The following is an 18,314-nucleotide window of genomic DNA, read 5'->3' as shown; positions in this document are numbered from 1 at the left end:
CTGGTGGTTGTTCTCTTCAAAGTGCAACCGATTTTAGCATAGGAATGAGCAATCTATATGTGATCTGGGGTGGCAGGCAGTGCCCACCACTTAGCATTATCAATATATGCAAAGCCACTACCTGCCATCTAGCATTTATTCGCATATAAGCGTTAATTGAGCAGGCAGTGTCAGCAGCCAAAGGATGTGATCCAGCAAGCACTGATTACATTATTGTTTTACAACTGTTGATAATTGAGGAGCGTTTTTGCAAAAGTCGATAGATGCAGAAATTTTCGAAAGTGAGTTACATATGGCTATCGTATGTTTCTACCTCCGGAATCGATCTATGAAATCAGATTTACCAAAACTTGATTCATACCGTATGTAGAGACTACCAAACCTTCCAGGTTTTTTTCAAAACTCGATAGATCCTGTCACTTAGTGTAATTTCTGTAAAATCTTGATATCTGCATCTATCGACTTTTGCAAAAACGCTCCTCAATTTCTTAATATTATGCGAAGATATAAAATATATTATAATAGTTGCAATTTGGGAGTTCTTCCTTTAACCTTGCTCTAATTGTTTTCACTAAATACAGCAAGCATATCAGCCATTTATTGCTGAAATTCTTTATATAATTAAAATGATGTTCAATTTTATGTTTAGTGCAGTTAGATGTTTCTAGAGTCAGTCTCTTATATAGAAGAAAAACATAATTTGTTTTTAGTTCCTTATATAAATTATTATATTTCCTATATTATTTTTTCTTACTATGATTTATTGGATAAATACTAATAGTTTTCCATTTGGTTTTTAAAGCGCTGCTATTACGAAAATAAAATGTTCATCACTTAAACTGTTAAAAAAAGAGGGGAGGGACTTCTAAGTGAGTGGGATGTTTATCTGCTTTAACACGCTTTTCTTCGTGTGCGCACCCATTGACAATAATGAATGAGCAAACAGAAAAAAAGGGGGGAGGGAGTATTTTTATGACAATTCAGAAAATAATTCATAATTCAGCATTTATATATTATAATGCATGTTTTAGAATTTATACGTATAAATATCCATAATTATTATATGAAATTATAAAATTTATGTCTTTATGGACAGTTTGTTTTCATCCCTAGAGATAAGTGCTTACTAATGGACTTGAACAATAATTTCCGAATTACAGGTCTTCATAACGATATGATGGTAGGATAAATTGTTCTGATACAAATTCATGACAAAAAGAACTGAACAAATGTTTATAATATAAAATAAAATTTGTATATTACGTTTTGACTTTCATTTGTCAAAAAGATGACATGTACTTTGCGAGGAAACAAATTTGATCTATAAATATGCAGTTCTCTCTCTAAACACGTGCATATGAGTTACATAGATATTATTGGAAGAGTTGGGTCATCTTTCTTCATCAGATTACTTAAAAAGAACGCAGAGTATGAATGTATTGAATGTATGTGTGCTTGTGCCTGTGCATATGCGTGTGAAAATTGTAAAACTTGATATATTCTACCATGGGTTCTAACCTCTGTACATCTCACAATGTACCCTTCTTGCCTTTTGTAGAACTGCAAAACATTTGCGAAGAAGTCAATTCAGTATGTGCCAACTATGGGTTGGGCATGGATGTTTGCAGAGAGTATTTTTCTAGAAAGAAACTGGGAAAAGGATAAAGAAACAATAGGAAGACAAATAAGAGAACTTGTAGAATTTCCTGATCCGATATGGGTAAGTTAAAACAATTTATAGAACTTCAAATATATTCGCAGACTAATGATCTTCATAGTTTAAATGTCAGGAATGTGTTGTAAAAGGCAAATTCTCCACAAACATAAAATAAAATATATACATTCGCATATACATAGACAGGGTTTTCAAAGAAGTTATTGCAATTAAAATTGAATGAGGGGATTTTGGACAAAAAAACTCAGGCATTTCAAACCCTGTATTTAGAAAGGAATATTTTTATGGAAACAAAATTATTTTTGCGACTATTGTAGTGCGAATTATGAGGTCATTAGTAACATTTTTAAATGTCACTTTATAGTTTTTTAACATCATCTGAAAGAGCATATTATTTCTTACAGTTCCCAAATTTACATTGGAGTTCCTCAGAAAATTAAAGGTTGCTGATAAGACTCTTCAGACAATTGAAGGGTGCACGGGAAAAACGATCAAGGTCCATCAAAAATCGAAATTGAGTTAATAATGTTATCTTATAGTGGAAAGAAAGTACTATCTTGTGGTCTAGCTAGTAATAAGAAATCATCATTCTTGACATTCCACTATGTCAATTTCTATTAAATACACACATAACTAAGTATTAAGTGCTTAAACTTTAAAATTCGTTTTTCTCAAAACTTTCTAAAGTGGACCTTGATCGTTATTTCCGTGTACCCTTCAATTGCATCGACCATTTTAAAATCTTCATTGAACATCATTAATCACCATCTCTATTCATTTTTATAATATTCAATGTATATTATTTATTTTCAATAAATTTTTATTGATTTGATAGCTATCACATCTTGTCGCAGGATATTCTTTTTTAAAATTTCATTATGTATTTTTTTTAACATTAATTTACATTTTCTTGTTTGTTCATTTGAATTGATTAGGATACCGACATTTTAAATTCAAGATTTGGATGGCTATCATTTCGATGTTATTTTCTCTTATTCATTTGTTTTGTATATAAGCACTATGGTTATGGTTACTATGGTAACAATTTTGCTGTTAATTATTTTGTTAGTCCCTGTATTATGAAAGCAGTTTTATTGATGAAATCAACATAAAATAAGATTTTCTTAGCAGAAAATGAGAAAACTGGGATTCTGATGATAGGATTTGATGTTAGAAGACGAACACGAGGGATAATTATGCATCCAAATTGATCACCTATTTCTCAGTTAACTCTGAGTAGAATAGAAGCGAAATTCAGAGAACATGGACATCTCTTTTCCTTGTTACCGTAATGTAAATGAGAAATTAAAGGTGCATGTTTTTACATTTTATAAACTTGCTTCTTATTTCAGACTTGTTTTGGAGTATTTATTCTGTAATAATACATGTTCATTCATTTCTTTGCACTTAACAGTTGTTGCTGATGGCAGAAGGCACAAGATTTACTTCTGAAAAACATGAAGCAAGTAAAAAGTTTGCAGAAGAGAAAGGTCTACCAGTACTTAAGCACCATTTAACACCTAGAACAAAAGGCTTCACTACAAGTTTGCCCTATCTTCTGGGAAAGTTCGGGGGTATTTACGACGTTCAACTTTCTTTTAAAGAGTACGTTAATGAAAACTATGTGCATTATCTTTGTATATTTTTTTTATGTTTTTTCAAGTGGATGTACGTAAGGTTACTACAGAGAGAGGCAGCAAAAAGTTACTGCACTATGCAGAGGACGTATTTGTTGAGCACACAGTATTATGTAGTGTTGTATTACTAGACTTGTTATTGAGCATTATTTGTGTTACTTGTGACTCTACACGTGAACTAAACACTCTGTATGCTTCCCGCTGTCCCTGCACTCCATCCCTACCACTCGGGAATTTTAGGCCTACCATAATGAAACTGAATGCCCGTCCGCATTGCTACAGCTTACTGGTGAGTCGAGCAATGGATTGCAGGCAATCTGTTCCCAACGTTCCCTGCATAGTTTAAGAGCTATCTGGAAACAACGATCTTGTGTTCAGATGTCCTCTGAAGACATGGATATTTGTGTTTTTTCAGTGAAATGTCCTATGTTTTCGTAGGTGGACCCAGTGATTAACCAACCCCACATCATGTAGGTCCCACCATGTGTCCATATAGTGCTAAATCGAGAAAATAAAAGTCCAGAAACAGACTCTTTTCAAACTAAAATGTTGGTATCATAATTGATATCTCTTAGAATGAACATATACATAATTATATGGACAGAATATAATAAATATGATAATATAATATAGAATTTCATAATATTAATTTTACATGATTTTTTTTTATGCAGAAGTGAAAAGCCAACAATGACAGACCTCCTTCTGGGTAAAAGGGTCCAGGCACATCTTTACATTGGGCGCATTCCTTTAGACGATGTTCCAGTGGAAGAGGAAGCATGCAGCCAGTGGTTATACCAGCTTTACCAGAAAAAGGTAACCATGGCAAATATGTGACACATTCTTATATGTCATTCCTTCCTTACACCACTGTAGGAAGAATACAGTACTGGTGGTTTAAGGTAAGTGGCGTATGCTTTCCAGCTGGTTGTATGCAAAGTTCTGTGTAATAATGTCTTAGACATAGGCCTAGTACCTATTGTCGACCTGGTTGGTGAGTTGGTATAGCGCTGGCCTTCTATGCCCAAGGTTATGGGTTCGATCCTGGGCCAGATCGATGGCATTTAAGTGTGCTTAAATGCGACAGGCTCATGTCAGTAGATTTACTGGCATAACTCCTGCGGGACAAAATTCTGGCACATCTGGCGACGCTGATGTAACCTCTGCAGTTGTGAGCATCATTAAATAAAACATAACATTTAGTACCTATTTCATTAAAGTTTGGAGTATTCTCGTCACACTTCGTAGTTGTAGGATTGTATATGCAAATCAGAAATACTCCCTCCCTCAGATTGAATCGAGGTTGCAGCATCTTGCTTTTAAATCATTACTCGAAAACTACTGCGGATATTGATGTTTTTTTTTTTTCTCTCTCTGAAAATATTTTGAAATGTTTATTTATTTTTTTGGAGGTCTTAAGCTATACCCACGTTCTTAAGAGGTTTCAGTTTAACCGCACATTATATTATTCCTCCCTCTGATTGATGTTCTGGCTGATATGTACATCTATTATCAGGCAGTACATCTCACTTGATGATATGTCTCAAAGGAAGAACAAGTGTTTGTATGTATACATCTGAAGTCTGATTAGTGTAATATGTACCTAGTCAGCAATGTATGCAATGGAGGGGGAATGGCCACTCTACTCCATTAACTCCCGGTTTAGTTGTCTCATGAGTGATGCCTTATTGGTGTCACTTATGAATGAGGTTCAAACCTGTCTTCAGACAGTTGACTAAACAACAACAATATGAGTTGAGAAATAACTATGGCTGCAAGCACTAAGAGAAAGACTAATACCATAGATGAAAAGTTAAATTTATCGAGAAATTCTACAATTTGGAACTCTCGTTAGAGATCTTTCCTTCTCCACTCTGTCCTAGAGTAGTGATCGACAGAATTTTTGTCATCACACTTCTCTAGCTGAAGAGGTGAATTGAAGCCGAAACAGAGAAAAGCGCAAAACAATAAATAGAGTTTACGCTCTTGAAAACACAAATTTGTGTTTTCATGGACCTTTGCCAAAGGTTTGATCATTTGATCGCATTTGGTATTATCCTTTGCAATCTTTGGATCTTCCAAAGACAAAGGTCCATGAAAACACAAACTTGTATTTTCAAGAGTGTAAACTCTATTTGTTTTGCGCTTTTCTCTGTTTCGGTTTCAATTTGCCTCTTCAGCTAGAGAAGTGTGATGACAAAAATTCTGTCGATCACTACTCTAGGACAGAGTGGAAAAGGAAAGATCTCTAACGAGAATTCCAAATTGTAGAATTTGATACACCTCCACAAATGCTATTGCTTTGTCTTTTGACTTTGCTTTGCAAATACTTATCGAGAAATTTAATAATGGTGCATCTAAAGAGAGTACATTTCGTGAATATGGCAATAAATGAAGTTGTAAGTGCAGTTCTTTAGGATGTTTATTTTAATTTGTTTATACTTGGTGAGAAAAGTTCCTTTGTACCACAGGTATGTTACAATGCTGGTATAATGCATGATCCCTTGACCTTTGCATTGTAACAGAGTTTTCTGGTTTTCAAAGCAGGTCGCATATTAACCACGAAAACAAATGGACTTTATTTTTTTTAACTCTCTTGTAATATCGATGGGCCAGTTCAAAAGGCAAACAACCCAAAATTCAAAGTTGTTTTCAGAAACCTGCATTTTAAAGCTTCATAGTACTCTGAAAAATCCAAGGTTCACTGAAATTACTCCAAATTCTGTTAATGATGTTTTATATTTACTATAAGTTTCAAAATAGTGTTAATTGGTTTTTTCACAGCAATATGATGTTTAAAAAACAGTTTCCTCAAAATTTTAAATTTTGAGTTGTTTCTCTTATGAACTTGCATGTTGATATGTATTCTTGATACTGCTCTGTTCATAAAAAGTTTTCAATGCTATTGTTGAACTATCTTTTTTTTATTTTTTCATATCCAGGATCGCATGTCAGACAGTTTTTTCCGCACTGGAGACTTCTTTGCAGAAAGTGGAGTGAAGAGGATTGAAGGGTATCGTCTTCCTCGACGCTACTTCAGTCTACTGAACACGGTAGCGTGGGGTTTCGTGGTGTTAGTCCCTATGATGTACTATCTGCTAAGATTACTTACCTCAGGATCCACCATCTACTTCTCTATAGGAATTGGCATCATAGGCATCTGTAAGTAATATTCTTTGCAGGAGGAAGAAATTAATTTTCTTTATTTCCTGAAAATATTCTTGACTATAGGCCTTGTCTGTAAGTCATCTCAGACTCATCTCAAACAACAAGCAAAAAAAAAAGTGCCACTGGCGTGGTCTCAAGGTGGAATGCAGAATCCAAGGCATGGATTCATATCACAGTTCGAGAAATAATTGGCTGGGTTTCTTTCTGTGGTCTTTTCCAACTAGGTAAATCAATGGCAAATCCTCATATTTATCATGCCATTTCTTTTCGGTATCACCAGTCTCATCAATGATTCTATTTTATGGCGAATAAAAATCTTAAATATCTGTTTAAATCGTAGTTAATTTGGGTGTTTTTGTGCAAAAAAAAAATCAAATTCGGTGTTATTTCGCTTTTAAAAAGTAACACTTTTTGACTCTAGTCATGTAAAATACATTATATTTTCTTACAAAGACTAGCAGGCTAATTGTACTTCATATTTAAAAAACAATCGCTCGAAATCTGGTTTTAATATTAGATTCAAATTCTGTATTGAAATAGGATCTGAATATCAAATTCAAAATGTTGTACATAAATATCAATACAAAACAGATTACATTTAACCACTTACAATTTTAAGAAAATTCCACAACTTAAGTAAAACAAAAATTCTAAATTGAAATAGGGTCCGAATATCAAACTCAAAATTTTGTACATAAATGTCAATGCAAAACAGATTACATTTAATCACTTACAATTTTTAAGAAAATTCCACAGCCTAATTAAAACAAAAATTCTAAATTGAAATAGGATCCGAATATCAAATTCAAAATTTTCTACATAAATGTCAGTGTAAAAGAGATTACATTTTAACCACTTACAATTTTTAAGAAAATTCCACAACCTAATTAAAACAAAAATTCTATATTGAAACAGGATCCGAATATCAAATTAAAAATTTGTACTTGAAGAGAAACGCACTATTTACCTTCCATGCTGTGATGATCTCAGCCATAAATATAATATTCAAGATTGGAATGTTATTGGACTTATGTTTGGTGCGTGAGGAACAATTCCCAAATTTACATTAGAGATCCTCAGAAAATTAAAGGTTCCTGAAAAGACTCTTCAGACAATTGCATCACCCATTTTAAAATCTTCATTGAACATCATCAATCACCATCTCTATTGACGTTTATAATATTCAATGTATATTATTTATTTTCAATAAATTTTTATCGTTTTGATAGCTACCAAATCTTGTCGCAGAATATTCTTTTTTAAAATTTCATTATGTATTTTTTTAACATTAATTTACATTTTCTTTTTTGTTCATTTGAATTGATTAGGCCGATATTTTAAATCCAAGATTTGGACGGCTATCATTTCGATGATATTCTCTCTTTAAAGAAAATTCCACCACCTAATTAAAACAAAATCGTAAATCCGGCCAACTCTAATCATTTCCCTGCCTGCCAACAGTATAGCGGGCAGGGAACTTTGCTTCACCATATCTTATTGTATTAATTCACGCACATATTTATGTGACTTTCAATAAATATATCTTTTGAATATTTTAAATTAAAATGTTCATTGTTCATACTTATCCATTACCCTATTCTTGCCACATGAATATTTACATCAGTACTTTGGTATTGCATGTATGAATATTAAGTTTCATAACTACTGTTTTCAGTTTTCCTGTTGCTGTCAAAAATGATTGGCATGACAAAAATCAGCAAAGCGTCATCTTACGGAAAAACTGCCACAACCCCAACAGAAACAAAGAACTCCCCAAGTGCCACAAAGAAGACTGAATAAACTGGTGCAGCAGACTCCTCAATATATTCATCACAAAGTTATATTGGAGGGTAGGGTCTTAAAGCTCTGCAGGTAACACACAGTCACGATTGTATTTTGCATGTATAACACAGTTCTGTAAGATATTGGTTGTTTGGAATAAGACATATGCATGCATTTTTTATTTGTTGCAGTTGATGTGTCTGCTGCATGGTTCACTTTTGTTTTTGTTTTTAGGTTTAAATAAACTGATTGTGTTGGTTATTGTTTACGTTTGTTATTGCATATATGTACGAGATATATGCGTTTAGGTCATGACATATGTAAGAGGGTAAGGGAAGGAGTTAGATACATAATTTGTAATTTCATTCCAGTTAAAAATCTTGTAAAGTCTCATTTCGTTATCTTATACATTCTGTGTGAGGTTTACAAGCAATTGTAGGAAATGTGATGATAAATTGGTACATTTTTACTAGTGAAAAATAAATGAAAAGTTTACTACTTTGTAATTTAGATATGCTTCCTGGGTTTTCAGTGCAAAATTCTTATATAGCATTCTTATTTTGCATACAATAGAATTAATAAGCAAGAATGAAATTAGGTATTGATTTGTATTTTTAAATGAAGGCCATATTGAACAAATGTACAAAGGAAAAAGGGAGGTGCACAAACCAAATACAATGGAAATAGGATCTTGCTCAAAACAATTGTATAAATTGCATTTAATTATCATAATAAATACTCATTATTACAATGTACGATTTGTAGCAAGAGATAAAAGGGGAGACCTCCCCCTACTGCCAAAAGCAACCTCCTTTTGTTCGCACTCTTGCTTATATCAGTCAGGGATGTTAAAAATTTTCTTTTGTTCCACCACATTTCCTTGGAAATACATTTTCTAACATGTATTTTTTGAGATATGATTTACCTTATTATTATTACTACATGTTATTCAATCAGTGTCTTATTTTTTATAAGTACCGGTATGGAGTTTTAAATTCTTCACACATGTCTACCGTATTTACTGGCATATTAAGCCCTCTTCTCTCCTTCTTTTTAATGCAAACAAATATAGTAGTAAAGTTGGGTAACAGTAGGCCTAAATATAGGAATTAGTTAATCTGAGGCACGACAGTCCATAAAGGTCCATGACCGACCAGCCGGCTGGTGGTCTCACGTCCACATGCCAAAGCAGAGTTGGACGATCATTCAACCATAATGGAGGTATTGTGTGGTTAGCACGATGATTCCCACAGCCGTTATAGCTGGTTTTCGTAACTGGATTTGGCTACCTATTGTAGTTCCCCAAGTGCATCACGATGCTGGGAGGGCACCATTCCCATACACTGGCCGAAATTTCATGAGAAAATTTCTTCCTCCTTGAGGACTCGAACCAGCGCGCATTCTGTAATGCTAGTCCTAGGCAGGATGCCTTAGACCACGGCGCGGGACATAGGAATTAGTTTTAAAATGTTAAATACAGGTATGTACTGGTACCTTACTGATTTCGCTCCTTGAATAGATTTCACTCTCCCTTCCCCCTCCCCCCCCAAAGTTGTACCGGCAAGTTTTTCTTTTTGATTTTTCCAGTACTGAATCATATTGGGTTGCACTGAAAATTCATGAGAGCAGTTTCAGCTGCATTTTTCCCTGTGAAGTCACATTCAATTTAAATTACACAGAATAACTTGTTTGTTTGTTTTTGTGTGTGTGTGCGTGCGTGCGTGTGGGTGTGCCCACCCGCCCGTGTTTTTTTTTGTGTTTGTGTGTCCCACTCCCTTGCCGGCTTGCGATGAGCGGCATAGTTGATTCTCAGTTGCCATATGGCATTTGCTGTAGTCCCAAATCGTGCTACGAAACTCTTGATTCTTCAAGTGTACAAAGTTTAACGATTTTATTGTGTATTTGGGTAATGCCCACCAACAAATTCTCATTTAGCACTGGGCCATGAGTCACCTGTCGTTTTCTCGCCTCATTTCATAATAATGTATCTGTATATATAATCTTTTTTATATTTTGCTCTTAAAATAGAAAGGGGTCTTATCTGCAAGGGGGTCTAATGAGCAAGTAAATACGGTATTTTGTTTTCTTAATATAGGTTTTACATTTTAAACTGTTATTCTTTATAAATTTCTGGTAGACACATTCTTAACAATCGAAACTATGTTACCTATCTACATTAGTTAATATGAAATCGAATGTAAAAACTAGGAGTATGGAATATTAGCACAAGTAAATTAATATTCATTGTATTTTCTAAACACTACAAATGCACAATTGTGTACTCTGTACAATAAGCAGTCAAGAATCAAAGTCCAACTTTTCTATGCTGGACAAAGAAATAAATACAATAATCACAGGAAGGGGAGGAAGAACAGAGAGCCATTGACCTGTCTGGAAAAGCGATAAATTGCACATTGACAATTAATTTTTAGTTTTAACAAGTCACCTAATTGACATTAATAAGTAAACATAAAGCTTATTAACAAACACCAAAGATTATTGTCCGTCCATGGAATTGGATGTTTGTCTCTTGTCATTATGTTGTTCAGTGTATGTGTGTCTAATGTTGGTCTAAAGATAACCCTCCCTTACACTGTATTGGATTGTAAGTCTGTATCAAAAGGAGGTAAAACACGATAAAGAAAGAGGAAAACAAAACACATAATGTTAATGAACAAATGTAAAATTTTCATAATAATTAAGCTTGCGATAAGTGCATTGGGAGTTGGTCAAATACTTGCAGATTTAATGCAAATACAACAGAAAAATTTTGTGCAAAAACTTGCAGATACATACACACACAAATACAGAACTGTCTTCTTGTACAAATTGGTTTTTAAAAACTAAACTTCCCCCTATTTGTGATGGACATGGCCCCTTCTTCCTACTAAAACTCTGCAACTGAACTAAATTGTCTTTGTTAATATATGACTTTTGCCATGAAAGTACTTCAGATCATATTTAGATTGACGAAAAAATTTAGAATTTGTCTAAAGTGTATAACCTCTCTCCCCCTTTTTCTCATGTACTCTTCAAATATTGAAAACTGAATATAACCAAACTAAATACACACAAGATAAAATTTAATTGCAGTATTAAATTATGTTGACATAATCTGTGTAAAGTTTTGAACGCAATTGTTATTTTAGAAGTTTTATATAACATATTGTTTTGTTTGTAAATACATTAATAATATCTTAAGTTATGGCAGCGTTTAAAAAAAAAAATACTTCATTGTAATTCCAGAACAATTTGTGATGTACATAATAGTATTCTGAAGTTTAGCATTACTTATTGTGGAAAAAAAGAGTAAAACTGACAATGTTGGATTGTGTAGTATGTTTAAAAAATTGTTTGTCATATAAAAACTCAGTTTTCTTCACAGAGTTGAAGAAAATATCATGAAATAATTGAGTTAATAATATGTGCTAATAAAGGTGAAAAAGAGCTTTTTAATAGAACAAAATTTATTTTTTCTATTGTAATATATAGCCTACTATACGTATTTTTATGCATACAGAATTACCACAAATCATCACTGAGATAGTTAAAGTAATTTGGTATAGACTTGTTAAAATTAAAATTAATCCTGACTTGTTCAGCATGTAGTTATGGATATCTTGTTGTATAAAGAACGTATAATTTGAATGTGATTTTTAAACAAACTGTTCAGTCAGTCAACTCTCCAAAGACAGGTTTGAACCTCATAAGTGACACCAATAAGGCATCACTCATGAGGAAATTAAGCCAGCAATTAATGGAGTACTGTATTAGTTATTATTTATTTTGTGCAGAAATTTGGTCCGAACAAATGTAACTTTTCGTTCTGCAAAGGAATTTTAAAATGTTACATTTATTTGGATCAAATTTCTGCACATTTAAAAGACAAAAATAAAATTATTTCAATCAATTATCATAATATATTGCCCTCTTAAATTGACTGAGCATATTGGGAATTAAATCAATGGCTTTTCCAAAACATTCTATGAAATGTTATTATAAAACAGTTTTTATCCTGAAAAGGAAGGAAAAACGAGCAAAATTCTGTTAAATTTTTTTATTTAATATCCAAAAGAATAATCCCTTGAAATTATTGACATTGCTTATGGTTTACTCTGTTAGTTAAGAAGCTAACATGGCCGTTTTTCAGTGTTACTAATTGTTACTAGATATTATCAAAGTAGACAAAATCATAATACTATGTACGAAACAATAACTATAATTATTATGTATTTTATTTATTTATTTATTCATTAATTCGTTCATGATTGATTGATTGATCGATCTATTATTAAAATGTATTGTGTGTGGCAACATGAAACCCATTGGTTTGACTAAACAGTTTATGATTCATGAGACTTAACCTAAAATGAAATGATCAGTATGAACTTTGAAAACTGAATATCACTTAATATGTATGCTGCTTGTTTATTAAATATTACTGTATTTAGTAATATTAATTATTATTTACGTTCCAATTTCAAATAACACTCTCTAGTAACTTTTGTTTCATGAACACTGACACCTTCAAAGGTTAAAGAAAATTCAATCTGACAACTAGAAAATTACTATAATCCATTACACATTATGTAATAATAGGGACAAAATGGTTAGGTTTCACCATTAAGATATAAAGTAAAAAGACCCGGAATATAATAAAATTATGAAATTGGTCCTTTCCCCTCTCCCCCTTCTCATCATTAAACTTTATTACTAGTAATGCTTTTTTTGCATTATAAGTTGGCATTAAAGGCCACTATCTGTTGCTTTAACTTTTACTCTTGTATAAAGTTTTAGTACTTACGCCTTGTTTTCTTTAATTATTTATGTACTCATCTTTAATGTATGAAACCATTGTTTGGTTGTTCATAATTGTTTATATTCGTGTTTTAAGCAAAAGACTGCAGAAAATAATGTTATGTTCAGATTGTTGTTTAATCTGTTGACCATAATGCATGCAAGTATAGATTGCAGTTCATATACAGTGGTGTAGATTAAGGTAAGTGATGTAAATTTGATATACAGGGTGTTATTGAGCTCTACTAACAAGAGTATGAGATAAGGAACCCATGGACCATGACAGTTAAAATAATTACTTTTACATGTATTCCTGCAATGTGCGATTAATTATGTAATTTGGTAATACTGCCATGTTAAGGATAACAGCAATCTGAATTTATATGCAGTAATAATAATAATAGTAGATGTTTGGAGGTTGATAGTGAAGCATACATTGTAATACGATGTAAGAGTAATGGAATGGAGAAAAATTCTCTCTGGCGCCGGGATTTTAACCCGGGTTTTCCGCTCTACGTGCTGATGCTTTATCCATTAAGCCACACCGGATACCACCCCGGCATCGGACAGAATCGTCTCAGATTAAGCTCCAACTCTTGGGTTCCCTCTAGTGGCCACTCTCTGCACTACGTCATAGATGTCTATGAACGTAGGACCGAAGTCCACACATGTGCTGAGGTGCACTCATTATGAGTGACTAGTTGGCCGGGATCAGACGGAATAAGCACCGTCTTAAATCACGAAGTGATTTACGTATATCATATATATTATTTTAATGTACCGAAGTACATATGATATTTCCATGCAGATATTCTGCGTCATCATACGATGTAAGAGTAATGGAACAGAGAAAAATTCTCTCCGGCACCGGGATTTGAACCCGGGTTTTCAGCTCTACGTGCTGATGCTTTATCCATTAAGCCACACCGGATACCACCCCGGCGTCGGACAGAATCGTCTCAGATTAAGCTCCAACTCTTGGGTTCCCTCTAGTGGCCGCCCTCTGCACTACGTCATAGATGTCTATGAACTTAGGACCGAAGTCCACACATGTGCTGAGGTGCACTCGTTATGAGTGACTAGCACGTAGAGCTGAAAACCCGGGTTCAAATCCCGGCGCCGGAGAGAATTTTTCTCAGTTCCATTACTCTTACATCGTATGATGATGCAGAATATCTGCATGGAAATATCATATGTACTTCGGTACATTAAAATGATATATACGTTGTAATGTTTTGATTTTCAAAAGTTCTTTAATTCTGTTGTTTATATTCTTTCTAATTTTTAAAAACGCTGTTTACAAGTTAATGTAATTTGCGCAAACTGGCATTTTCGTGCATGTGCGAATCCATGAGTCATTTGAGCAGGTTCAGATCTGCAAACAATCTACCTTTTTGCATGCAACTGAATCTAATGGATACACATCATGACAATTATGATTATTCCATCTTGCATAACTATTAAAGCGAGGACAATTAGAAAGAGTAGTCATGAAGGAAAACAGAGATCTGGAGATAAATGCCCACGTGTACAGAATTACGGAGTTAATACATTTCCCGCGATAGTTGTTCCCTATGTACTTGTTTTTACACAGTTTACATGTTTTACATGTGCAAACCAACTTCTGCAAAATTTCATGAGCTTGTAAATGGCCTTATAGTTACATAAATAAGAGTTTGTTTACAAATGGTCTTCAGTTAATTTCTTGTGACCATCCAACTGACATTTTATGTTAAAATTGTTACTTTTCATTTCAACTTATTGTTTAGAAAAATTATCTCCTTTCTCCCTTCTTTTCTGTTTCATCATAGACAAAACTTTTGGCTTTGGATTTGAGTCTCTTGTTGCAATTATGTTTTTAGTTTTTGAAGTACTGTTTCAGACTTAAATTAGCTACTAGCTTACAAAATTGTTAAGAAGGATCCTATTTTTTGTCTCTCTCACACAAGACGAAGACATTGTCAGTTTTCTTTTCTCTTGCCTCCAGTAGCTAATGAGTTGGTATGAAGAAAAAAATATAATGGATAAAGGTATATTTTGTTGTTCTGTAGTCAGAACTAAATTGTTCATATCTTTTATAAGAATTTAGATTTGATTGTCTTATTGCCGTTATATTTTTAGTTAAAAAAAATATTTCTGAGTTTTAAGTTAGTCATTAGCTTAAAAAATTAAATATCAAATTTTTTTCTCTCTCACACAAAAGGAAGACATTGTCAGTTTTCTTTTTTCTTGCCCCCATTAGTTAATGAGTTGGTATGAAGAAAATATATAATGGATAAAGGTATATTTTGTTTTTACTGTAGTCAGAGCTAAATTGCTCATCTTTTATAAGGATTTGTGAGTGCCAAAAAGAGCCAAAGGTAGGTTGCCATGAAATAAAACACAAAATATATTTTGATTTCATACTAACAAAGTAAAGATTAAGAAGGTTAAATAAATTTTGGAACTTGGTTATTGTTGAATATTGTAATTTTGTTATTAAAATTATTGATTAATCTTAAAATTAATGTTGTTTTTATTTTAAAACATAATGGTATGCTTTGATTAATATTATTTTGTATTTGACACTTCAAAGCAGGATTGCCAACCCTTAAAGCACATTAAATGGAGTTGTGCCAATTCAAATGCAGATGTTACTACAAATAAAACATAGATATTACCATCAACTTTGCATACTGAAACCTACAGAAAGGACTTTCATTTCCAAATGTATGGTATTTTATTTTATAAACGAAATTGTTATAATGCGTAAAATATGGAGATACAAAAAATGTAGCAGCGGATTTATGAATTCCCTTGGATAGCATGAAACGTCTTTATTCTTAACTAGCCGTACCCGTGCGCTCCGCTGCACCTGTTAGAAATAAATATAAAGTAATTACATAATTAAAATAGGACGTTTGATCCAGGAACATTCGTGTTTGATAGAAGGATAAATCGTTTAATATGTTACTTAATTTAAATTGTATTTAAATAATTAAAATGCGGTCATTTTGGTCCAGAGTGCAATCATTTGGTGCAATGACAATTCCTTTAACATGTTTCTTAATTGTTATTACATGCAACCATAGTTTAATGAAGATTGACATATCATTTAGTTTTAATGTGTATACTTTATATTACTTGCTATATGTTTCAGAAGTTACTGTAATAAAATTGTAGAATTATGTCCATCTAGAGAAACTACACTTTCCAATGGTGAAATAATAATTAAACAATTAATTAGCTTCCGATATTACTTCATACAAACACAGAAACATTCTCTTAGGCTACCGTAAAGAGGGGTGACTTTGAACGCTGAGGTGACTTTGAACAGTAATTTAGCGCCTTTCTAAATTAAATGCTGTACCCAATTGCGATAAAACTGTTTAAGTTGTCAATAAACTAGTTCAGTTTTTTCGCAATTGGGTATAGCATTTAATTTAGAAAGGCACTAAATTACTGTTCAAAGTCACCTCGGCGTTCAAAGTCACCCCACTTTACGGTATCTTTAATAGCTTTCGATTGTTGTTGTCTAAGGCCCCTTATAGACGAAGTCATTTGTTTTTATTTCAGTACAGCGCCTTAGATGGCGTTGTTATTGTAATTTTAAAACTCATTTATCTCATTAAATATCAGTCCTATCAAAATTTTGTATGGAATAAAACTTATCGGAAATTATTTTTAAAGAAACTTTGTTATGTAATATTTTTCATGAAAATCAATAATAATCGAGATATTTCGATTTATTTAATTCAGGCCCCCTTATAATCCCCCTTTTAAATAAAGTATTTTGAATGCCATATAGCCTAAGATCTAAGTTACAACGAACTTAATTTGTATTCCAATTTTCATATAAATGGGTTCAGCCATTATCGCGTGAAAAGGTAACAAACATTCAGACAGACAGACATACAAACAAAAATTTCAAAAAAGCGATTTTCGGTTTCAGGATGGTTAATTATACATGTTAACACCAATTATTTTTGTAAAATCGAAAATTACCAGAAAAATTTTGGCTACAGATTTATTATTAGTATAGATATACAATTTTTAGGTTAAGTAAGGATGGATTTAAGGATTAACTAAATACTACCATAGGCAGGATGCGTACACCCTATCCAACAATTAGGTTATAAGAGAGACAGACAACATGAAAAATCTTGAGACACGAAATTCATCTTAAACTCATGGTACACTGGCCTGCAAAAGAATTGCCGATATAAAAGTTATATCATTCTCTAAGGACTTTAGCAAACATGGCGAGGTGGTAAGCTATTTTCCTGGGATTAGTTTTTTTAAAAACGTGTAAATACGACTTTTGTAACAGGTTCACATTTATTTTAAACCATTAATAAGAATACTACACGAAAACAGTGAAACTGCAGTTTATATGGTATTCCACAGCCTTCCTTATTATCCATGCTGGCATTGTTACAATTGATATATACGACCAGTTATGTTTCACATTGTATTAAAACATATATCTCAATTTTATATGCAATGCCATATGTGATCCCTATTTCTATTGTTTCCTAAGTGAAGTCCTCATAATGCGATAATATTTCAAATCGATAGTGACTTCGACTCGACATTTCTTTTGCAGCCTAGTGTACCATGAATGTGTCAAACTTTACAGGAAAACCTTTAATGTTAAAATATTACAATTTTTCTCTCCTTGCAGGGTCGATTGAATATAAAATTTCACATCACAATGTTCGTGTAGCTGTTGCACAAGTATCAATAAGAAATGAGAGTCAATTCCATATTTTTTTCCCTACTGTAGACTCAGACTTTCGAATAATATGTCGAAAGGTGAAGATTCCAGTCTGGATGTCCTGAATAATTTTTCTCCCAGTCTTTATAACAACTAAGACTCTTCCATTTCTTCTATTCTTTTTATACTTTATTAATGGATCATTGTTTTCCTCATTCGTTTTCAAAATATTGTAGCCCAGAACGTATTTGCCTCTGCATTGGAGTCCTTTATCTAGTGTTCTTTTTTTTTTATATAACTACTTTAGGATCCTTAGTAGACCTGTTCCTTTGTCTTTTCTTTTTCACTGCATATATCCGCGAAAATCATAATAAGAAACACAGAAACACAAAATATTAAAGACGCACATGTAATTCATGGAATCCAAACACAATCAGTGAATAGGTATAAAGGGTCGCATACACGCTGAAACTTACCTCCTAGACTTATAATACACTAAGAAGTAAGAAGTCTTGAAATCAATAATTCTCTGTGGAGAAATGCGATCACTCAACAAATA

General features: G+C 32.8%; 1 protein-coding gene and 1 long non-coding RNA gene across 5 annotated transcripts in view; both read left to right on the top strand.

The window, feature by feature from the left end:
- Positions 1-18,314, top strand: part of LOC138704671 (uncharacterized) — a 464,077-nt gene that overhangs the window by 428,585 nt on the left and 17,178 nt on the right. The gene's annotated exons all lie outside the window — the stretch shown is intronic.
- Positions 1-18,314, top strand: part of LOC138704669 (1-acyl-sn-glycerol-3-phosphate acyltransferase gamma-like) — a 63,661-nt gene that overhangs the window by 28,169 nt on the left and 17,178 nt on the right. For 3 of the 4 annotated variants that reach the window (XM_069832792.1, XM_069832791.1, XM_069832793.1), the window contains exons 4-8: positions 1,559-1,720; positions 3,090-3,280; positions 3,987-4,128; positions 6,255-6,474; positions 8,156-15,562. In XM_069832792.1, coding sequence (XP_069688893.1) covers positions 1,559-1,720; positions 3,090-3,280; positions 3,987-4,128; positions 6,255-6,474; positions 8,156-8,280 — 840 coding nt within the window. In that variant the 3' untranslated portion in view covers positions 8,281-15,562. Of the gene's footprint in view, positions 1-1,558; positions 1,721-3,089; positions 3,281-3,986; positions 4,129-6,254; positions 6,475-8,155; positions 15,563-18,314 lie in introns of those variants that run through there. The other variant, XR_011333389.1, reaches the window with a different exon arrangement.

The sequence above is a fragment of the Periplaneta americana genome, chromosome 8, assembly GCF_040183065.1.
Source record: "Periplaneta americana isolate PAMFEO1 chromosome 8, P.americana_PAMFEO1_priV1, whole genome shotgun sequence".
Taxonomy (NCBI): domain Eukaryota; kingdom Metazoa; phylum Arthropoda; class Insecta; order Blattodea; family Blattidae; genus Periplaneta; species Periplaneta americana.
The sequence above is the reverse complement of the archived record's forward strand: the minus strand, read 5'-3'. Positions and strand labels throughout refer to the sequence as shown.